Raw genomic sequence first — 25440 nt, forward strand, 5'->3', positions numbered from 1 at the left:
ACGAAAATTCACGATTTCTCTTACAAATTTCAACCTAGAGACTTCAAATTTTTAGAGAAGGAACTTCATAACCTATTGAAGGCAACAATCCGTGCCGATTTTTTTATTTAGAATCTTCATTGTTGAAATGGCTTGATTGTTGAAATGCATATCCAAACCTTTAACAATGTAACTGTTTCAACTATGAATAAAATTCTAAATAAAAAATCGGCAAGGATTGTTCCCTTTGATACGTTATTTAGTTCATTCTCTAAAAATTTTAAATCTCTAGGTTGAAATTTGTAAGAGAAATCGTGAATTTTTGTCAATGGTAAAACATACATGAGAGAGATACGAAGACTGTAGTGACATCTATTGGCAAAACTTTTCCCTTTACACCAATCTTTAAAAAATCTTAAGTAATTTAATACATTTTCGTGAGCCATGGGGACCGGCCCTCCTTCGGGCGCCCATGGTGAAAAGGGATGTTAAATTCTAATCAATGGATTTTCTGCGTGTCTTTCTTTCGAAGTTTTGTTTCATTTGCCAGGAATAATTAATAAGGATATTAACATCTCTTTAAATTTTGCAGAATACCAGCCCAAGCAGTGCGGCCAGTAGTACTAGCAGCAGTGCAGGACTCAGGCGGCCTTCAACAGTGTATTGTTACATCTGTGGCAGACCATTTGGCTCCAAATCCATTGGAATTCATGAGCCTCAGTGCCTCAAAAAGTGGAGACATGAAAATGAGAAGCTTCCACCAAAGCAGCGTCTGCCGGAGCCGGAAAAACCTGCAGAACCTCTTACAGGTTAGTTATTTTACTTAGGCTGTTTCACTCAATTACACCTGTAAGAATATTCGACTGTGATACCTATTTATTAATCGTCATCAGTTGATCTTTCTTCTTTGTTTTAACAACAGAATTCTTTTTTTAAAATAAAGAAAAGTCCAGATATTGGTTGTGTGCATATCTTTCCAATTACATACAATTGGTCTCTGAGAATAACCGAAGATGCTGAAAACGATATTTAATATTAGATGATTTTTTAAGTTTTCAGGCTTTCATAAATCAGGGATTTCATCAGATATCAACTGAAAACTTCGAAAAAATCTACTGTAAGATTTGAAAATTCCGCTTGCATAATTATTCCTCGCTTTTTTTTTTTTTTTTTTTTTTTGCCAATTAATCTTGAAGTGTTAGTCTTTAGTGAGAGAAGAGCTAAAGTAAGATTTATAACGAAAATGTGAAAAATACCTTGTTACATGCAGAAGTCAACTGTGTATCTATTAGAACAGGGGTCTCCAAACTTTCTACCTTAAGGGCTACACTGACTTCTACACAAGTCCCAAGGGCCAAGACCTAGCTAGCTCAACCTACCTACCTACTGTGGCGCCACCAATATCTTGTGAGGAGCGGCAGAATTACGCAAACCATTTAGCAGAAGCCTTCCAGCACTGCTACGAAGAATGGAGACAATACCTCCATCGCTGTGTAGCCACCCAAGGGGACTATTTTGAAGGGAATAATCTTAATTTGTAAAAATAATAAAATTCGTCGTTACAAAAAAAATATATTACATTTCTAACACACCTCGTAAATTTCTAAGAAGTAATGACTGTGTAATATTAAGCATTGTTGCTGGCATTGGAGGGGTTAATTAATTATGAAAATTTCCATGATTTTTAGATTTTAAAATTTCGCGACACATCTTATGGGACTGCGCGACAAACCGGTTGGGAACCTGTGTGCTAGAGGATATAACATTGAATGCGGCTATATCATATATCCACTGTAAACAATAACTTGTGTGCGCCTATACACTCACCCAAAAGGAAATTCCGGGTATATTCTGAAAAGGTTATTGTAAAGCTACAATTATGGTATTCTTATTTTCCACGGTTGTGAAAAACACGGAAATAACCGTAATAATTAATAGCTCGTTCGAATAAGTAAAACGAGTTCTTGTTTAAATTTTTATTTTCTTGTCACAAACTTGCAATAGATACAAGAACGTGATTGAGTGAATATTATACAGTATTTTTTTTTTCGTTCAGTGATAAAAATTTGTACTTAATAGTGGCCCTTGTTTGTTGATATTAATGTTAAACTTCTTGAATCATAGAACAGCTAAAACCAGGAAGGAAGAAGCAAGAATTCTTAGATCCATATCCCCATCCTCTTGTCGTGCTGTTGTTTATGTCCGTCGATTACGCAACTGGGTCGATTGAAAGTTAAGTGCAGGTAGAATACAACCTTACAACCCAAGGTGGATAAATAAAGAAACCCGGAAAGAGAAAGCGAAAAGAAAGCTCTGCACCTGCTGATCTCGTTGTTATAGCAACCAAGAGGTAATCGATGCCCACACCGTCGTCGTGTCATTCACCTTTGGGAACCCTCACCTACCTCAAGGACCTTAAAATGTTAGTTAGTGGAACAAATTGTTCGGAACAGTAAGCTAGATGGACTTCACTAAAGAAGAATAATTATGTAAAGTTCTTGGAAGCAATGTTAATTTCGTGTGAACGAAGTGAGATACTCTATTCTTTTCTTTGCGCGTTAGTGATCTTCACAAACACATCTAAGACTTGTTTACATGGCAGTGACTTGCACCACAGATTGGTCACGCAAGATTTTTTTTTTTTTTTTTCATGCACTACAATGTGTTCACAGAATCCCATAACAGAGTTAGTCATTCACCAAAGAACTAACGATCATACCACTAGTAAAAAGTGTCCATGCTTGAATAAATTTCTTCTTGCGTTTTTATACTAATTTGATAATCCTGAATCCAATGTAGGCATGTACCCAGTAATTTATTTAGGGGAGGGTCCAAAGCTTTTTTGGGGAGTCGAAATTCAATATGAGGATAAATATTTTTTTTTTAAAGAAAATTTACCAGTAAACGTAGATTAAATTTACAGTAAAGTTGAGATTTTGGGGGGTGCGGACCTCCAGAACCTACCCCTTGCATACGTCTCTGATCCGATCGAACTGTTTTCAAATATACCATCCATGGAATCATGAGAAATACTACTTCAAAGTTGGGAAATTTATTTGTATCCCAAGTTTGAGACCACTTGTCTAGGAACCCTAAGGACGTGTTTGAAAATAGTTCCGTTAGTTTCAGCGTTCTCAAATTGATATAAAAAACGCAATCAGAAATGTACCCAAGCGTGGGCACTATTATCGTTGGTGATACGTCAAAGTAGGGATGATATCGAGATTAGGCGAGAATGTACACAACTTTGGTCTCGTTTTGGTTGACAAATAGCGGTCTTGATCTCGGTTTCGTCTCTGGTTGAAAAACGTCGTCTCGATCAACATATGTTTGTCTTGATCTTGGTCTCGTCTCGAAATAAATACAAAGAAATTAAAAATGTATGAGTAGTATCATCTTACCCAGGTATATTCTGTCGTTTGCTTTTTCTTTTCTTTTCTTTTTTCTTTTTTTTCACTTCATTCTTGACTGGAGAATTATTGTAGACCACGTAACGTAGCCCCAGCTACGTAGCTGTCGCTCAGGGTTTCTGTGTGTGTTCAACCTTCAGTGGATGTATCAAGCCTTGGATGAATCACGAATATTGATTCACATACCAATTTAGCAAGATATCTGGGCTCATATAGCTTCAATACTAAAACTCCAAAACTATTGTTTGTTCCCTTCCTGCAGGCACATAGCCAGAATTTCGTGAAGCGGGGGCCGTGACATGAAATACTGTGATCATCACACCAGGGGCTCGATCATTCTAAACTATTTTACTGGAACACATATTAGTTCGTTTAGCTAGGATTTCGTAACGGGGGGGGGGGCGTGATATGAAATTCTGAAGGCTCAGGGGCTTGATCAATATGAACTACTTTACTATCAACATATATTGGTTTGTTAGGACAATAAAATGAGGATATGTTGGTATTTTAATAACAAACTATGAAGAAATTTCGAGTAATAAATGAATAAAAAAAAGTATTGAAAAGATTTTACAATATTTACGTCCCTTTCTTTGTTCATTCAAATATAACAATTTTCCTTTCATTATGATCTCAACTATTATGAAAAGTACATATTCACTATTATAAAAAGTACATACTCAATAATGTCTTGTAAAATATTTTACAATATCTGCGTTTCTTTTTCTGTTGAATCAAATGCTAATAGAACTCCTTTTCCATATAAATTGTTGTTTTTATTATTTCGTCAACTACTGTCGGTTCCAAATGACAGGTTAAAGGAGCAGTAGAAAATTGTTTTTGAAATAACATGTTTGATTCTGCAAGGATGTGATGACGAGAAGTTATGATAAAAAATGTCCACGCTGTTACTCAACGGCACTATGCTTTCGGAAGCTTCAAATTTCCCTGACTAGTAGCAGAAATTCTGAGAATTCTGTAACTTTTCATGAAATTTCAAATTCCCTGACTCTTCCAGGATATCTCGCTCACCTCGCCACCATGTATTGCAAGTAATACAAATCTCCTTATAAGAAAGAGTAACCAAAAGCTTCCTGTAGTTTCTTTTATTTATTTATTTTTAACGCTGACCCTTCTTTTTCTCATTTCATTTTGTTTCATCCTTCCTTATTGTTTTCATTTCTGGTCTCGAAGGGGGGCTACGGACCTCCCACTTGGCTACGTGCATGCTTCCTGTTGAATCAGTATTGTTTAATCCTACGTATTAGATGCGTAGTAGATAGCAGCATGAGTGCATTTAATTGAAAAGAAATTCAAATTTTACAATTTCTATTTTATTATCCGTTACATCCCTCTTTGACTCCTATGTTCACCACAGAAAATCACTCTCATCAACTTAACAATCAAGATTATCCACATCCCACTTTAACAACATATTGATAAATCACTACTACGATATATTTTGTTTCAAATGGATGAAATGCTACATTATCGTTTCAAATATCCGAGTTAATTTGGCACCTGATGAGACAAGTTTCGTGCGTCTTTATGATAAGTTTATTTTCCATAGTACACTCAACACTCATCAAACACTCAAAGTACAACACTCATCAAATGAGTTAGGTTCAAACTCCGATGTGTTGCGTAGTTAGTTCGGATCCCATTTTAAGTACATTTCGTTTCTTATACGAATACTAGTTCATAAAGCTGTATTCCATTGTGAAAATATCCAGACTTATTCTTGCGCTTAACAATATGAATAGTTTCGACATTCGAATAGTAATCAACATTTGATGTTATTTGGTTGTCAGTGTACAAAGTGTTATGTTTTCAAATAGCACTAGATGTCCACACGTTAGCATGTAATTGCAGACATCAAAACGTTCCTAAACATGGGAGTACTGTCTTCCGAAGTTGATGTGTGGTATAAACGAACGCTGTGGCCTAAATCGAATACCTTTCTCAATTACTTATCTTTGGAAACATGCAATAGTTGTGATCTATGAAGCGTTGTTTACTATTGTGAGCCGTTAATTGACTTCACACTTGAACGTCTTGTCTTTCGAAAACGAAGCGAAATCTCCCCATGTTTAGGAAACCTTTTGATGTCAGCAATCATATGCTATCATTTGGACTTCTAGTGCTATTTGAAAACATAACACTTTGTACCAGGTTGGCAACACTGACAACCCAATAACTTCAAATGTTGATTAGTTTCATTATCTATGTTTATGTAAATGTATTTACACAGGCACAATTGCACTTAATTGTGTTATTCCTATAATTAATATTAAACATGTCCATTCACTTTCTCATAATGAGTCATTGGAGGGACTCGACATTTGAACACCCTGTATCTCGGAAATGAAGCGGTATCGGACCCATGTTTATAGGAATATTTTTACTTATTCGGATGTTCGTAATCACCTCGTCACTTTTGGCCATGCTTTTATGTTACACCCTGTATATATAATGGAAAGGAATATAAATATTAACCGTATATATTGCAAAGGGGCCGCAGTGTGGAAAAGGTTAGGAAAGGCTGTCCTAGAGTATTAATATATTAAGTATTGTAGTATGTGAGAGAAAATTAGTATGTTTTGATATGTATTTCCAAGAACTGAACATCTTTTGAAAATACAGGAGGATCTCTACCTCCCTTATTACCCCGCTGTGGATGGCCATGCTCTAGACCCTTCCAATTTCCGATTTTATTGCATCTAGCAACATCGAGGTGAAAGATTAAACTCGCGACATTGGGCCAACATTGATTTTTTTTTTTGCCAGAAACCAACCCAAGATAACGTGTCTTAAAAGTAAACATGCTAGCCATTGTCTATTGATATCGAAATTCCCATTTTATTTCTTCTTGCAGCGGTGCCTTATATATATTCATGGTATTCTGGGTTTGACTTTTTCGTTACATCCGTAATAACGCTGGCAGATTTAGAAACCGACTCCCGAAGATTCTTTAAAGATTACTTTAGATGACATGTCGGAAGTGTAACAACAAAATGTGAAATATTGAAATAATAACGATAAGAATTGTGCACATCGTATCTATTCATAGTTCTACACGCATACAAAACGAATGTGGTAAATTACCCAGATGCCAGAAGAGCCTTTAAAATATAGCCTTAAAGTAGGTAGTATAGCTTTAAAAATATTTCAATAAGGCTTTTGAACTACCGGTATTGATTTATTTAGGGTTACGTTAGTAAATCCCAACTGCAAGTTGTAACATAATTATGTTTATTGAATCGCTTAAATTAAAAAAATCCGTATAGATGTACAATATTAATTCTACACGTAATTAAAACCAAGACATATTTGTGTAATTGATAATGTTACATATATTAAAATTGATGTCATTTCTCATTAATGGAAGTAATTGAACATAGTCGCAATACTTAAACGATCAGTGCCTTCCGAAACTATCAAGTTTACACTGAAAAGGTGAACATACTAACGCCATCTTTATTTTTTAGCCCATTGCTTTATATGAAGGACTTTTTTAACTGAACTAGAACTTTCATGGTGTGATTTTACTGATTTCATCTTGAAGTCTAGTTAAATATCCCTTGCTTTTTCAAAATAAATTTTCTTTATATTAGGTATTAGCGTTAATAACCCGCTTCGCTTGGTTAAAATAAGAAAAATTAGTAATATATTCCGTTAGTCAGTTACTTTTACTATTACCAAAGCGCTCTTTGATGTCGGTAAGTTTCGATAATTTTTATATATCTTTCCCTCCTCCAAGTTGCGAGGCTGAATTTGGATTTAAACGGCATCGGAAGTGTCACTGTTCATCTCAGCGACCCCGAAAACTACAGGTTCGACACTAATATCGGTAATTTTCGATCATTTTTATATATCTCCGCTCCCCCTCCCCCAGGTTGCACCATCAAAGTGAAATGATAGAAACCATCTCAGGCTCGAACCTCATCTATATTGAAAATTTGATAGAGATCGGAAGGGTAGTTCAAGAGTTATTAGGTCACAAATACAGTGACTTCCAAAGGATATATAAATTTAATATCACGCAACTTAAATTTGATAATTGAATGTTAAAATTTTGGATAACAAAATTTAATTTTCACGAAGTAAGAGACATTTAAATAGATTCGTAGGAGAAATCAATAAAATCGAATCATTAAAGTTCCAGTTCATTTTAAAGAAAGGAGAAAAATAATTCTCCATATAATTCAATGGGCTAAAAAACAAAAATGGTGCAGGTATTCAACATCGTTAATTTTTTCGAAGTCTTCCTATTAGAAAATCTTGTATTTAACTTTTCCTTTTCCATTTCGTTCTCATTTTTGTTAGATACAGCCTTGAGTATAATAATAACAAAGAAGACAAAATCAAAAATTATGTACAAAATCAGGACATAGTTTCAAGAAGAAGTGAAATGCAAATACCAAACGAAATAAATAATTAGCAAGTACACTTACATGTTAAGGCATATGGAAGATAAAGTATCAAGAATATTATATTAAAATATAGAACAAATAAAACCTATTGGGAATTCTGTAACATTTCTCATTCAGCTTTTCGTTTGGTGGCAGCGGAGGGGACAAGACATTGTCAAAATCAGAGAAACTCTCGGATGAAGACAAGAATTTAAATTGGTGTAATACGAGCATACACAAATTATCTATGGAACGGGAAGAAAGCGCCGGCAAAGCAAAATTCTAGGGTAGGCATTATCCCATTTCGCCACCTCGTTGCGTTGCCCTTCTAAAAAAAAATGAATTTAAAAAAGACAAATTTTAGAGTCAAAATGCGAAGAAGTCTTTGTTGAAATAAGGATTAAATTACACTTCATCGTTGATGACGATGATGATACATTTAGTGACAGGGAATTACAGAAGCAAAGTATCACTCTTAACGACGTAGAAACAAGAATTATACAATATAGGAAGTTATTTCTATGACTTTTGTTATTCTTTGTATTGTACGTATTCCTAGCTCCCCCAAATATGCCCACTGTACCTAACAGCAGTAAGGCTGAATCTTCCTACCTACCTATTTCAACAAGACCACCATGGAATAGTGATACAACTACCAGCAGATATTTTGAAACTTCAAGTGGCAAATGTATGTATTTTCTTTATTTTAAGTAGCAAAGCGCTAGTGTGGACGTTGTGTGTCTTGTCTATATTTTTGTTAATACATCGTAGGTTAGTACGGTAATTCTCTTGTAACTTGCTTCTTTGAAAACTATATTTCGTACACCCTTAATTGTGTAGCTTGTAAAGCTGTAGTTTAGTCGATAGTATCTATACATTGTAGTATATCTCCAAACTATTATTATTATTACATGTTAAATGTAACTTAAAATTTTTCAATAAATTTGAACATATTTTGTATTAGTAAATGACATTTAGAAAATTAACTGTTAAGTACTTGGACAAGGAACAAAAATGCATATTAACATGGGATGATATCCGCATCACTTAATGTTATAAGTTGCCGAAAACAACTAATTTCGAGCCTTTGTAGCTCAAAAATTATGCCATCTCTCAGCGGCAGTTCAAGGAATTATTTAAAAACTAGCAAGTTGCAAGTAGTAATAGAAAAGAATCACACAACATGTGGCAACATTGCACTCCATTGGCAGAAGCTGTTTCCAGAAAAGAGTAACATGTAGGTCCGTAAGTGTTGGGTATAAAAATACTTAAACAATTTTTATATTGTATCTTTTTGAAGCCATTTAATATTATACGATGGTCAGTCAAATGAAAACCTTAAAAAAATATATATTGAGTGATCGAGAAACACATGAGTATGTACGTAAGCACTCAAAATAAGTGTATACATATGAGTAAGCACTCAAAATGAACGTCTTCGATGATCGCAACTGCTGCATTGACAGTACGAGGCCGAACATTGTCATGCTACAGAAGTGCACTTGTTATCACTAATCCGCGTCACTTGGTTTGTATATTAGATTTAAGATAATTTTGGAGGAATCGCAATACGAAACAGCGTTGATTGTGCGTGCCTTAGGGACGTAGGGCTCCGAATAGATCCTAGGAGAGAGTAAGAATTAAGTTCCCTGCAAATGGTGGTGTTTGAAAATTTGGCTTTGAGTGATGACTAATGTCGCCATTCCATGCTCGATTTTTCTTTCCGGGATGTAGTAGTGCACCCATGTTTCACCCTCAATAACGAGTCTCTTCAGGAAGTCAGTATTGTATTGTATTGTATTTATTTTCATCCTTTTTCATACAAATTGTTCACAACGTGAACGTATGAGTTGGACACGTCATAAGAACACTGAATGTGTACATATGTATAGATTTAAATCTACATGCAATATTAAAATAGTGTGAATTTATGTAAAAAAAAAAAGTACAATTTTTCATTATTCTAATTTACATACAGTGATGTAAAACAACATAACAGTTAATAAAACCTTACATTATAGATATACCTTTTCGTTTAAAGGAAAAAAAAAAAGCTCTTCTCACATATCAACACACTGCTGTTTCAGATTGTCTTACATCTACCATGGTACCCACCTAGCAGACACTTTCGAAACCGGAACACATCATGGATAATGATATAGGCTGAAACATGACTTATGGCAATAATTGTGGCTACTTCCCACGGTAACTTGACAATTGTTCTTTTATCACAATTGACAGCTTCAGTCTTTCCTGACGTCACAATTCGCTGTGTTTGACCTTGGTGAGGAGCGTCTTCTTCAGATGTTACACCATTTAAGAATGTCCTACTCCACTCATAATGTGTCGTCATAATGTGTCTTAGTTCTCCGATGAATCTCGATTTAATTCACACCACCTGTCAAAAAACGCTGTTTCACATTGGTGCGTGTTGATAGTAGGGCGGCCATTTTGAAACTCCTCCTATGTCGCTATACTCTTCTGCCACGTACTGAAGAAAATAACACCGTTCACAACAATATTGTCAACTGTCACAATAGTAGTATCACTTTCCATATTTATAATAAATGTTTTTTAAGGTGTTCATTTGACTGATCTTGTTATTTCATATTAGCAGAAGTGTTCGTTCTTAGGAATAAGAATAAGTTTTGACAAATATAAATCAAGAAATTTGAATATTGTAGAAGTTGCCTCCTTTCCCCTGTAGAAGCGGAATTTTCGAAAGTGTTGAAACATGTGTTTGCTCATTTTTAGTTAAAAGTTTATATACTGAATTTCCCACATTCTACGTTAGCATATTTTCGCCCACTTTACTATATTGTAAAGTGTTGGTACAAAGTAATTTCAGCTAATATGCTGCAATGGTGTTTGATGGTGTTTCTACTACATTATTTCAGAATCGGTTAATATTCGCAAAAAGTGCTCAGATCAATCACTATTAATTTTGAGTATCTTCATATGTATTCAGTATAACCATATTACTTCAAAACCATAAACATTGTATCGCCCCACGTAAAAATTTTATATAGCAATATAAGTCATATAATAATTTTAAAGACATAATTTTGAAGATCTTATCATCTTATTTTCAAAAATAATCAAGTCCTTAAAATTGAATACGTTCTGAGAAATCGTTATTTCCGTGTTTTTGAGTGCAGAAATATACTGCATATGAATATTAAAAGATTCTCTAATATTATTTCAGTGCCAATTGATATATGTGAAAAAAATTCTGAAACCTGTCAATTTTGTTTTCGAAAGTGGTCTTTGTTATTAAATCTAACCCTATTATTCACCGCCTCATTCTGAACTTTTCAATTTCAATTTAGGTCATGTTGCAATACGTTTTGAAGGTCTTGTCGTTCTGTTTTTAAAAATATTTAATTCTGAAAAATTGAGTGAGTATTCTATAAATAATTTTCAAATATGAAGCTTTCTTTTTCTATTTCCAAAAACTAAAAATAATAATTTCTCAGCAATTGCTCACTTCCTTATTGGATTGATTATTTAAAAAGAAGAAGAAAAAGAACTATTTAAACAATAGCACGGGAACCCGATGGTACAAATTGTCGTCAATCAACTTTTACAATTTATCTGTGGAGTGATTGATACTTGAATCCATTTTATAATCGCTTATTTTTAAGGAACCTGTATCTGTACAGTTTTGCAATCTTCATGTGGTATTGTTTTTCTGCATGGACCTGTCCCCAATCCTTCCAATATAATCGTTCACTGTGCCTATCATAAAACCACTCTCTGTACAGATGGTACCCTGTGAGTGATTTCATAACTTGATGCCCCTTCTTGAAACATAACAATTATGGAATCTACTCTCTGTCAAAATCAGAATGCTGGGTGTACAGACATCTCTATTTATCTTTTGGCACAGCTGATCATGGATAACGTGTGAACAAAAGAGAATCTTGTTTCATGGCTCAGTTGATAATTATACCGTAAACAATATTGTAATTTTGCATGACAAATGCTCCTATCCTTTCCTTGCTACAACAACACATCGTTGTCTAAGCTTTAATCGTGAAATATTCTTCATAGAGAAACACCATAATTCTAATTTAAATGTCTATATATTTCATGAAACTCTATCTGGATATAAAACTGTCAAGTTTCCGATAATGTAATATCGTGGAGGAAAAACCAAAACCATACATCAAAGATTAATCTATATGTATATATACAAAAGGAATTTCACGTTTAAAATATTTTCTTTCAAGGAAGGCATTTGTTCATTTGTCCAATATTCTCTTCTTTCTTTTTTAAATTCCTTTCAAAATTCCGCTGTTTGTAGAGAAAATGTACTTTTCTAAAAATAAATAAATAAATAAAAAAACATTTATCCCAGTTTGCTCAGAGGTTCAAAATTAATTATATAAACTGCTTAGCGTTTTTTGAAAATAAATATGTAAAGAAAATATTGTACTTGCTTTCAATTAAAGATTATAAGGATCTACATTTTTAGTATCTTAAAAGGCCCATCATATATATAATGAAATAAGCTAAACAAGTTTTCCTTTCTATCTTTGAACTAACACGCGATATTAAAGTAAAATCGTATTTTTAGAAATTCATATGAGCATATATTATTTGCAAATTTTGTGTTAAAACACCTGAAGTTAAGTCAAAAGCAATTAATTCGATTAATTTTAACCTGACAATGTTATGAAAAGTCTGCAACAATGCAATTTGATTTTCAAGTAATTTTTATCTTTCCTACTTGAACCACTATTTTGGTTATTGCTTTTTCATTTATTTTAATAAAACACTATCCTTTGTTTTCTAACTTTAAAAACTCTGTATGTGCTAATTGAATACTAATAATAGAAAACAAAATGGAGAAATGAATGCCATTTTTTAATTTCGACCTTGCAATTACTTTTGACATATTTTGTTATAATTCCTTAGCTTCAGGTGGTCCAAGGGAAACTGAGCAGAAAAGTATTAAGAATAACGCGGTCTCAGATACATCACGTAAACCTCCTCCAGAACGCCCTGACGAGGAAGTCTTTATTATGAAGGGTATGTGCGCTGGTTATTAGTTTCCTCCTCCTAGTTATTTTGATATTAGTTTAATTACTTTTACTTTGTTATTTTATTTTTTTTTTCTGAATCATCTTTACATGTTTTGGTTAAATTATAGTTTTTGAAAAGATTATTTTATTTCTTTTAGTTTATGCTTTTTAATTCTTCTCGAATCGATTATTTTATTTTCCGGTATATATATATTCACGTCCCGAATATTTATTATGGTTTCAGTTACAATACTTTTAACATAAACAATTTATTTCCCTAAATTGTTCAGTAACCAAGATTTTAATTCTGAAACTATTAACAATATACTGATTTATAGTGGAAGATATTGTATCCCGATTACAACAAATTTTGGCATGTGTTCTATGATTTCAGAATAAGTTGAACAGCAAACAATTTCTACTATTTTGGAGATGGATCAAAATTGGTTTTGTATTTCAGGTTAGAAATTTTAAAAATTAAATATTATTGGATACCTAGCTAACAAAGATTCTAATTCTCCTAATATTTTAAATGTTAGCAAAACAAAACAAAATAATAATAATAATAATAATAATAATAATAATAATAATAATAATAATAATAATAATAATAATAATAATAATAATAATAATGCTTTGAGCACTAAAGTTAACACTGGTGAAATATAATGAATCTTGATGTAATGTTAAATTTAACACTTTATTTGTTCTTCTATACAATATTTTTCCAATAAACTTGAAAATTAATTTGCTTTTTCCTGAACATATATTCGAATAATACAATCGAATCTAAATTAATAAAGTGATATTAGCAAACAAGTTCTACCTAACTTATTCAGTAAAATACAGCGAAAGTAAATATAAATTAGTTGAAACTTTCACAATAGATTGATATTCAATTAACTACTGTAAGTTTGTATACGAACTTAGGTATAATTCATCTCATAAAGATAAATTTTGAAATTATTACTATTTTGAAAATTAATTAATTGCGAGGAAGTATGAATATGACATGCAATTTAACAAGAAATAATTGCGACAATACAATGATTACAGTATTAACATAGGATTGTTACTTTAGTGCCTGTCCATCGCCACAGTTTGTGAAGTCGTTTGGCGCACCTTCATTTGAAATTATAGTTATATTTGCATCAGTTTTGGTGTCCTTTATCTTTGAATCCAAATTTTGTATGTGCTATGTACATAGTCCAATGGACCTTTGCTATACTGTATTGGTGCCAAGCAGCACTAATTAGATATAAAATGAAACAATTATCTTGATTTTATTATAAATGTCCCTTGAATCCCTGATATCTTGTCCCTTGAATGTTGTGAATAATTTTAATATTACTTACATAATATATGGTATTAAATTATTATTATTATTATTATTATTATTATTATTATTATTATTATTATTATTATTATTATTATTATTATTATTATTATTATTATTATTATTATTATAGAACAAAAGTATTAAAACAAATATAAAGAAAAGCAAATAAAATCAAAATAATTAAATCCCTATTCATTTCAACAACAAAACTTTACTGCATAAATTTGCAGCTTATAAAACGAGATTGTGTTAATAGTGAGTATAGAATGTCGTTTTAAACCATACTATTAGTCAGATTTAAAACAATGTTCTATGCTACTTTATGTTAATTTATGTGTGTCTATTTTTGTACTACTCTATAAGTTTTGGAAGAGAACAGAAATAAATAAATTAATAAACTTGTCATTAATGTGAAAAACTTAACTAAAGTTCTCGAAAATTAAAGATTGAAGTTGGTACATTGATTTTGTTTGGAGTTGGAACATATAGAAAATTAAGAATATAGAAATAATGGGAATATACCATTTCTAAGGAAATAGATCAGTTTAGAGATTTTTCTAAAATATTTTGTCAGAAAATACGACATAAGGGAGAAGTTTCTTTTGTTTAGTTTCATTACCCAGTCAGTTATAGTATCAACAATGAGAACATGTCTAATAAGTTTCATAATATTTTAATGCGTTACTAAAATATTTGAGGCAGAATACCATCTAGTCCTGTTTAAAAATTATATATAATTATTTGTAATATATAATTATACGTATTTGCTGTTACATCACATTAATTATTTCTATTAATTACTTTATTGTGCCCTGTCATCATAAGTTCTCGCTTAATTAAACTCAAGTCAGTGAAGTAATATATCTGAACATTTCTAATAGACTGACTCACTAGTAAGCTTTTTCCACTTATTATGAGTAACAGTAGTTAATATATTTATTGTTGGTAACAAATACAGAATAGTTCCTCTGCTTATTTGTTGTACTATGCATTTATAACCTGATTATAAATGGAGAATTAATTACGGAATCGCCGTCCCCTTATTATCTGAAAACTCGTGTGCATTTTTCCAATTTTAAGAAAGAAAGCACAAGAAAAGCAAGAATAACTATCTTCCATGGAAGTAAAAACTAAAACGTGACAATGTTCTGCATTTCCGTATTTTTTTCTGACCTACTTCAAACACTCTATTAATTATTATCTAGATATAACATACTGGAATTAATTTGAATTAGTAAGGACGTGTCAGAATTCTTTGTCCAGTATATTTTTTTAAGTTTTAATAAGATAATTGCTATGATTTTATTTCTCTTTTTGTTGAATATATTTTATCGAGTGATAGACCTTAAATCTTGCAATCTAGAAGTTCATTGAATCTAGGTTCAAAATATCCTTCCATCCCAAGTAAAAGAAATGCATTCTGTTAGCCCAGGTCTTCAACCATTCTCAGTATTATCGAGCTTCTTTCTTAAGAATGATATTATTCTTATGCTTTGCTATTTAATCAGTACTTTAGAACTTCATTAGTGTTAATAATTTTCCTATTGTTGCGACGTGTCGATATATATGAGTATCGAAAGAATCATTCTGTTGTTTTCTGTAGTTATGTGCAATATTATTTAATTCTTATTTTTTTCTTGTTACTATTTACTCTTTCAACCATGAATGAAATTCATTTTATATCCGATGTTTTACAAACATAAAATAATGATTTTTTTCTCACAAACAATATTGCCAAGGTCTAAAGGCAAATTGAAGTATCTACACTATTTGAAATAATTTTAAGAAAGTGACAGACGCTATTCTATTTGCCTTTATTGTTTGTCTTCAGCTTTGTAAATGATGTAGTTATGTGCCAAAATACGAAACCAGTACAGGAAATACAATAATTTGTGACTGAACAATTATAGTTAATAGTTCAACTGTTCAAATCGCTTAAAATAGTTCAATTTGTGACTTTGAATGATAATACCAACTAAATGCAATATAATACAGTATTATTAGCTAATTAGTCTATAAGCGCGTGAAGTTTATAATAGTAAGTATGGAAAATTGTATATTCAAGGAGATGGAATGGCTAGAAAATGGCCATACCCTTAAAAAAAATAAAATAAAAAAAGTAGAAACAATGAAAATAGTAAAAGTAGCAATAAACGTGACTAACATTAATTCGCAAATACCTATAACTAAACTAATTAAAGTAGTGAAAACCACATTTCTATTTATGTGTTTATTTTGAATATATTATTCTTGTTACTACTATTACTAATATTTAAGAAAAAGAAACAAAGGAGAAGAAAACCTCTTTAAGCATCCTGTAACAATGTAGAGAGCTATAAGCTGTTTCGACGACCTACTGTTGTTACCTTTAGTATAGTACATGGAAAGCTTTTGCTGCTGAACAATTTACATTATGTGTAGAGTTTACCAAAAAGAACCTCAGGACTTCAAAATGAGATAGAGTGAAAACTACATGTGATAATGGAATAAGTTTCGTTTTATTATGAAAAGCAATAATTGACATTATGTTTTTGAAGATAATATCATTCAAATGCCTTCTTCTGCATCGGTAAGTGAAGTGGATTCTGAAGATTCATTTTTGCACACATATCGCGCGTTTGCAGTGGTACGTTTAGTGTTCACTTTTCACTTCAAGAGCTTTTACTAGCTTATTCTCATAGATCAAAAACTTTAGATAACCCACAGAAAGTAATCCAGGGGTCATGAACTTCGCAGTGAATTCTTATGATCATTTCTCGGCAGAATGCTTCCGGGGACTTATCATGCGATAAGTCTTTTTTTGTTTTGTTTAAAGTTTGTCATGATTTACCAGTTAAGGCCGCTAAAAGTGCATTAGCGTATTTCTGTATCACTCACCATTGACAGTAATGTGATTGTCCTCTTCCTCAAAAAATAAGAGCCGATCACATCATTGGCTTTCTTTTTGATAATTCTAACTTATAGACGATGGACAGTTAAGTAGAGGTAAAGTGGATGTGTTCCTAAAATATTATATATAAATGAAAATGTTACCATCTTGATTCCATATCCATAATTGTCCATCTCTACAGATTCAAAGTATCCTCATAATGTAAAATATTCAGCAGCATAAGTTTTCCTCTACTACACTAAGGATGACGACAGTAGCTCTTGGAAACCGTTTGTAGCAGTCTGCTTTGCAGCAGGATGCTTAAAAGTATTCTGTTACTATTTAACATCCGTCTAGTATTATCCTTAAGCAATTACTAATGTCTACAGTTAATGTGTTAAAAGAATCCTGTTTTGATAAATACAGTTGTATTAAGAAACGGTAACTCACTTATTTTTTTATTTTTTTATTTTTTTTAAATATTCTCATCTTTAAGTTTAATTAAACACTAACAAATCTGCTTTAACAGTTTGGATTTATCATTGCTTGCATTTCACATTATTACGCTTATGTTTTCGAATTGAAGACTCTCAAAAGAAAGTTTTGGTGATTTGAGATATGCAAAAGTACGTATGATAAAAACTTAAAAATTCGAGATTTTGTACACAACTGTGCGTTTAATAAAGACTTAAAAGATTCTGACCACAGAAAAGAGTAATATACTGATTGAAAAAGGAATATTTTCGTGTTTTGAGAGACGGTACAATTGTTATTAATTTTCTTTTATTTCTTTTCAGAATCCGGAGAGCTGGATTACAAAGCTACCTTCGATGCCATCTGGCAGGCTCACTTAGAACAGCTCCTTCCGTGCAAACACTGTGGTAGAACTTTCTTCCCTGATCGCCTTGAAGTTCACGAGAGAAACTGCAAAGGGCCAAACGTGAAACGATGAAAATATGAACTGTTTCAATTAAGATTTTAAATATCAGTTCTTCCAGTACATTTCAGATGCATACTACATGTCGGTTTAATAAAATCCATCTGTGATAGACGTTCGTTGTAAAGAGATAGGTGTATATACCTGTCTATGTTATCACGGGAAACTTTCTTTTCTAGTAATATTATTTCTCATTTTTACTTCTTAAAGAATACGTTTGAGTGAAAGAACTGAAGAGATTAAATGTTAAAATTTTGAAGGAGAGAAGAACCAGTGCATTTTTGTGATATGATTATGACTGCTTTTTTCCTTTTAATTATCCAATTAATGAGGAAAAATGAATATCAAGATTATTTCTTGAGGGGGATTATTTTTTAACGTACATTGCATTAAAGAATATATATACAGATATTATTTGCTCTTATCGGCAAATGATTAAGTTACCAGTCATATCCTCCATCTTCAGTTCTTATTACTTAAGTCATGGCCCTTATTAACTATAAAGTCAAGTACGTTTTAGTACTTGATATAAAAGGTAAAAATAAGTTTGTATTGAATGTATGGTCTGATTTTTGGCAATAGAAAATTAATAAGATTTTTTCCTGTTTTTATCTTGTAGACACCACGACATTTTGTAAGCATGACACCTTATCTCACTCATTTCAACATTTCCTCACCTCATTCACCTCATGCTCACATTATCAGCGTTCTGTGTTGTACAGGAATATCATTGTTTTCCGGCTGGTGCTCAAAGTGAAGAAGGAATAGAAAGGAACGCTGTTCCTCTGTTTTTGACAATTGTAATGTGCATTGCTCTTGTAATTGAAGTATATCTAAGAGAATATATAACTCTTGTTACAACATTCTCACACAGAAGCAGCATTTACGGCGAAAGTATTCGTGACTTTTTACATTTATTGTCTTAAGAGAAATTAGACTGGGTGGGGTATATGACAATCTTTAACGTAATTTCAGCGTAATTTGCTGGTCGTGCTATCTTATACATACGTTTAATTTTTAATTAACCATGCATCGTCTACATATCAACAAGGCGCCCAAAAAAATTCGTTTATGAAACAGAAATTCAAAATTAGTGACATGATAATAATAAATATCAACGTTTATCATAAGCCCACTGCCATACACTATAGATTCGCATATTCGCTTGTGACATTCAATATATGGAAAATAATTTTTCTTCGTGCTTTAAAACTTTTTTATTGAAGTCCGATTTAAAGAAAGAGATCGATTATTTATTGAAGCTAGATAGTCTGAATGGATAGTCTGTATCCAATTTATTAAATTAGCACAATCAGGTTAAAAGGAATCGACATTTGGATAGGCGTAAAATCAAGACTACAAACAAAAATAGGTTGGACTATCTATATTCTCCAGATTGATAACTGCATTGAAAAAGAATATTATCCAATTTAAAAGTTATTACGCCAGGAGTCTACGAGATAAAGTGCAGTTTCCTGGAGGGTTATATAAGCATAACGAAAATAAATATAAAGACACAGATCAAGGAACACCCCATTTCATATCCCACAAAATATTTAAAAGAAAAACAACATGATATTGTAAATTCAAGAATATTTAGGGCCAAGAGTGAAATAGAAGAACTTTTCTCAAATTTAATTTTTCTTAAAAAGAAATCCAGAACTTAACATAGACAAACGTTGTTTAAATAGAGAATAGGAGATAGTAATTAAAAAATACATACAATATTGTACAGTACAATAGCAAAATATTAACATGAACTGGCAGCTTGCCCCGCCTGAACAAGGGAATATACAATTTAATCCCCCACCAAGCGTGCTGCAATACAATTTGATGTGTAACCAACACCTTCCTTTTTTTTTTCACTTTGTGCTGGTGAGTCCGTTCCTTTCTATATATTTTATGAACTAATTCGTTTCTTCTGTTTGTATCTTCCGTGAACAAAGTTCTAGAGGAGAGCCGAAAACTAGAAAGTAGAAGATATTTTTAGGAATCGCAATTTCAAGGAAGTAAAATGATCGAAAATTTATTGATGACTGTACCACGAAAAGAACTTGACTTCATTGATTCATTAATGACATTTAAATGAAGAGTAGTGTTATACCGTCAAAGTACCGAAGCCCTGTGGCTGCTATTGATCTTGATGCATTGATGCACGACAACTATGTTTTCAAGCTAAATCATTTACATTAACTAGCAATAAGAGAAGTTTAGCTTCCATTACTTTTCTTGTTCTTTAAGTAGCATACTGTACTTTTATTCTTATTTGAGACATCAGTTAATACTTTGACCGCCACTATATATTTTGACCTTTCTCATCTGTGCGCCACGGGCAACAATCCGCCACTAATACTTTGTTTTCGCTTTTGTTTTAACGCCATAAATGTATAATTTTCTTTGTGTATGGTTTTGCATACGCGCGGCGCGGATATTAAATTTTAACTTCTACGCCATATGTATGTAATAGCATACACACCTATAGAGCGAACGTGAAAAAGTGCAATATATATTTGTGTGTATGGAAAACCATACACGAGACGCTGCATGAAGGAGCCGTGTGTATGAAAAACCACACACGAGGCGCTGCATGAAGGAGCCGTGTGTATGGAAATTCATACACATGGCAGCCAACGTGTTAATGCCTAAAAAAAGAAACTAAAAAGAGAATTTCGAAAAATTATTTATGTAGTTACACCAGACTATGTGTAACGACAAGATTTTTGAGGCGCCTCGTGTTGAAGTATATGCTGTTAACACAAAGAGTGAAAAAGTGACTGACTGAACCGGGACTCAAACCCTGGACCTCCGGCATACCGCGTCGATGCGTTAACCACTACGCCACCTTGTATTTTTTTTAATCAACCGATCATACCTGTTTCCTGAGCAATCCGAGTTTCCTCATATACAAGTCCTCTTTACTAAATTCGACAGGGGCACGAACACATGCATATCCAGGACAGTTAAAATTGCAAAGGCTCTCCCACCGGGAATCGAACCCAGGACCCCGTACATCAAAGGCGCACGTGCTAGCCACTAGACCAGCGGGGAGGGCGTAGTCCGCTTCCCAGAACAGCCACTCTCACTCTCAAAGTCGGTGCTGTCATCTCAGACTACATTGGTTGTACCACAAACCCCTGCTGTGATTGGACAATCCTGTGTTCATCATATGACGATTGTGATTTCATATATACTAATGAAAGGAGGAAATTCGCATCTATAGAGAATTTGGTGTGTAAAATAAAAAATCGGTTGTTTGCTCCTTTCATTAGTATATAACTTATATTGCTAGCTTCCGCTTTTTAATTTTTAAAAATTCTGGGCGTTCGACAGTGATTACAATAACACACAACTTTATCAAATGAACTTGTAATGCGCAGTGTATATATAGTTGCAATTTTAGTCCAAGGATACTTATGATAAATTTTCTTGAGTCTTTCTATAATTGATACAATTTACTCTTATGAACTCAAATATATAAGTAGATATATATTACTTTCTGAAAACTAAAATATTTTTGTAATAGATGGCGATCGACGTCCTTTGGTAATTTCATTCTATGGTGATTCAGATATTTCTATAACATCTAACTGATGGTGGTGTTCTACGTAAACTACCATGAAATTTATAAATAGCTTGTCCAACATCTTGTCCAACTCCTCTGTAAACAGATGCTTGGAATTAATGACTTCAGAGTCCATTGACAGATTTAATAGATACGTTAAATGTTAAAATACTAGGAAAACTCTTCAAGAACCCCATAAAAACTAAATTATTGTAATAATGAGTGAATGTGTGGCTTCAAACTACATACCATCGCTAATCCTCACGGTAAGTAGACTTGTAATTAATTCGTTAAACAAATTAACTATTAAAGTAATTTACAAATTTGTTAATTTTAATTTCATCAATATTTTTCAGGAGTTAATTTTTAATTGATAATCATTAAAATAATTCATAACTTTAAAAAATAATCTTTACTTTTTTTTTTTCGAAAACGCAATAATTTTTGTGTAGCTTATTTCAAAGCCTTCAAGAAAGGTGTCGTTACAGAAATGAATGAGTGCAGGCGCCTTTTCCCTAAGTGGCACCAACATGGCTTGAAGTCTGGGTTATGGACTTACGGACTTTGTAATAACGAAATCACCATTATTGAAGATTATCATACGTACCTAGTATTAAATGTTAATTTGATACGACATACACCTATCATTTTTAATATATTTTAATAATTATATATATAAACTAAAATTGTATTCTAACAGCTACAAAAATATATTAAAAATATACAAAGTTTATTGACAATTTTTCTGAATTTATAGACTTTTGTATGTTAGTTTATTATTTATGAGTTTTGTTTGAAAACAGTAACTTTCCATAATAATTTATTAATTTTTCTATGTCATTAATTTTATCCATTAAATTTTATATAACTTTTCCAACTCAAGATAATTCTTATTGCATAATAGTGAAAAATGCCGTTTACAATTTTAATTGATTACTTTTGAAGTTAGTTGTATTGTCTTTAACGCATTAAATTTTTCATTTGTTTTTCCAACTATGATAATGAACCATGTTAAAAATCCATTTGCAGATAAAATATTTTCATCAGCAAAATATCGTCATCCTCAATAGGGGATGATGACCTCTTACAATAAATGTAAAACAGAGATGAATATCATGGGAACACAATTAAGAAAAGAAATGTAAAGTGTATTTACATATGTTCACATGTTGACAATTGTTCGTCTCTCAAGATCACCATTTATAGTTCAATTATATAGAATGTTTATTCTGCTTTACGGAAAAAACGCTGTATTTTTAATAGAGAAATTCTTTATTTATCAGAGAAAGGGATGATAATAAATCCGAGGAACTCCTGTCTTAGAGATTAACTAAACACTCGAATCATAGTAGGGATTGTATTCACTGTCTACAATTATAATTAATTAAATACGGAATAATTAATTAAAAATTTTAAAAGATGTGGGCAGTTTATTCATTTATTACGTTTGTTATACACAACATATCTTTTATATTTTATAATATAAAAAAGTACAGTATATATATTTTTTAAATCATCTTTCAAAATACTGTTATTTGATGTCCCACAGAAATATCTTCTGACATATATGTATGTTTTATTTATGTCCAAACTATTCCTTGAGAAAATCATTCAAAAATACAGTAAAACGCCACATCAATAACCTTTCTCAAATTTTCCGAGACAGTACTTATATTCTAGAGTTGTTAATACATTTTTATGAAATACGAACAAAATCGTGTAAGTTGTTTCTATAAAATCGTTCAAACAAATCAAATTACCAAAAGTAAAATACTCCTTCTGGATTTTTCCACGAGAAATGACATGTCGTTTTGTGGGGTTGTTACTCGATTATTTAAGAAATTGCTTCCATCAGTAAACTACCTCTCCTGGATACTTTTCGAGAGAAGAAACCTACGCCATGCTATAACACTGTTTATTAAATGTTTACGAGGTGGCTCTAGAGGAAAATTACACGGGTAAAATTTAACTTGTATCGCTTCAAACTAAGGAAAGAAAATTTACTTGATGCACTAACGTATACTAAAAGAATTAATATATCACATAAATTTTCTTCCCTTAGTTTGAAGCGATATATAAGTTTACTTTTTACCGATGTGACTTTCCTCTAGAGTGTGCCTGTGATTGAGTAATGAAATAGAACGAAATCGCTAGCTTTCTCGAGGAAATAGCCTTTTTGTTTTAATTTTTAACTGCATTTCGTGCGTAGGAAAAAAAAATCGAAAACCTCACCAGGAAATCTCATAAGAACTTGTAATTTTTAAAATTTGGTCTCGAAACATTGAGCTGTTTGTACTCCAGGTCTGTGTACATACTGATGGACAAACATCCATTTTTTTTTTTTTTTTTTCATGAAAGAAGAAAATTCCCTTATATTTATTTATTTCAACAAAATTGCTATTGTCACTCGAAAGTAAGAGCGTAGATTGAAATTTCGAGAAGCACTATTTACATGCTCTCTGAATGACCGTAAACATTCAAGTATAGAAAAGTAGAAATCTTCGGCTCCTAATTTGAGAGACATTTTACAATTTACTTGTTTTGAAAGTAAATGTGGCTTCATAATTCTAAAGTGATATGGAAGAAAGATTGCAGAAGACGATAAAAACTTAAACACAAGAAAGAATAGTGACAATTGGACTAACCTTGGCGTGCGTCTGTCATTAGTAATTGCAGAAAGTTTCAGTGGGAACTCCCAACTTCCTCAGTGGCTTTTTCTTAAAGCTGACTGCGAACTGTAACGTACATATTATGGGATTAATCGTTATGGTGTAGAAGTATCAAACAAAAACCTTTCTTCTAGAACCTTATTAGCGATACACAACAAATATATTCCTTGCATTGCTTTTAAGAAAGTTAAAATATTATATTTAGAGTTCCGGATGTTCAGGCATTAAAAACCTGGAAAATAGGCAAGCAAATTGGCACTTAAAATTAAAAAAAAAAAAAAAAAAAAACACTAAAATGTAATTCGAAGTAATGAAGATAAATTCTCAATACAATTAAAAAATAAATTCAAGTCATAGATAATGCTCAAAGAATACAGAAATATACCTGTTTGTTAATACCTTCTTTTACTGTATACATAAAAACGAAGCTTGACATGTATTCCAAGTATATTTGGTAAATACATTCTCTACAGCACTTTATCACTACACTTAACAGTCCAAATTTTATACACTTATCAGTACATACAACAGTCCAAAGTTTTACAGCCCTTTATCAGTACACATAGCAGTCCAAAGTTTTACGACATTGTATAATTACAAACAACACTTATATTTCTGGGAAGAAGCAGAATCCTTTCTTGAAATAGTAAATCATATATTTTTCCTCAATAAAATCTTATTTTGAAGAAAATGCATAGAATAGGCAACAGTAGGCACTAAAGCAATTATTTAGGCAGAAATGGGCGAAATAGTCAGAATAAATTGGCTTAAATTGAAACTATAACCACCATATAAAGTTTAAGACTTTTTTTGATCATACCTTTGATATTATAGAATAGGCATTTTGCCTAATATCCGATCTCTAATTATATTTAATGTTCTAACATGAACTAGAGTAAGAATATCTTCCTTCATATTCTGGGAGCATTTCTAAATATTACTAACCTACTAAAATGGTCATATTCATTGAAATTCATGTAAACCGGACAAATCACGCCTTGAATATTTACTCCATATATGTAAATCGATTTTTTAAAAACCCTAGAACTGGGCATGTGTTCTAATTCTACAATATTGTTAGCGTTTAATAAGTGGCGTGATTCTTCTACAGCATCAGTTTTTAGGTTAAGAAAATATTTTTTTCACAATTTTCTCGTAAACTATGTATGAGCTTTCATACAGATATATATCATTTTGTTAAGTTCAGTATCTATTGATTGGTATATGTCTCATCTT

The 25440-nt window shown here is 32.0% G+C and overlaps 1 protein-coding gene across 3 annotated transcripts in view; it reads left to right on the forward strand.

Moving 5' to 3' along the window:
• The window catches only part of LOC145675978 (uncharacterized), a 157015-nt gene extending 138445 nt beyond the window's left edge, over positions 1–18570 (forward strand). Inside the window, exons 4-7 of one of the 3 annotated variants that reach the window (XM_081746809.1) lie at positions 572–788; positions 8361–8489; positions 12722–12835; positions 17834–18570. In XM_081746809.1, coding sequence (XP_081602935.1) covers positions 572–788; positions 8361–8489; positions 12722–12835; positions 17834–17988 — 615 coding nt within the window. In that variant the 3' untranslated portion in view covers positions 17989–18570. The remainder of the gene's footprint in view (positions 1–571; positions 789–8360; positions 8490–12721; positions 12836–17833) is intronic. The other 2 variants (XM_081746817.1, XM_081746826.1) reach the window with 2 other exon arrangements.
• The last annotated feature ends 6870 nt before the right edge of the window (positions 18571–25440 follow it).

The sequence above is a fragment of the Thermobia domestica genome, chromosome 2 (assembly GCF_964235325.1).
Source record: "Thermobia domestica chromosome 2, izTheDome1.hap1.1, whole genome shotgun sequence".
NCBI lineage: Eukaryota > Metazoa > Arthropoda > Insecta > Zygentoma > Lepismatidae > Thermobia > Thermobia domestica.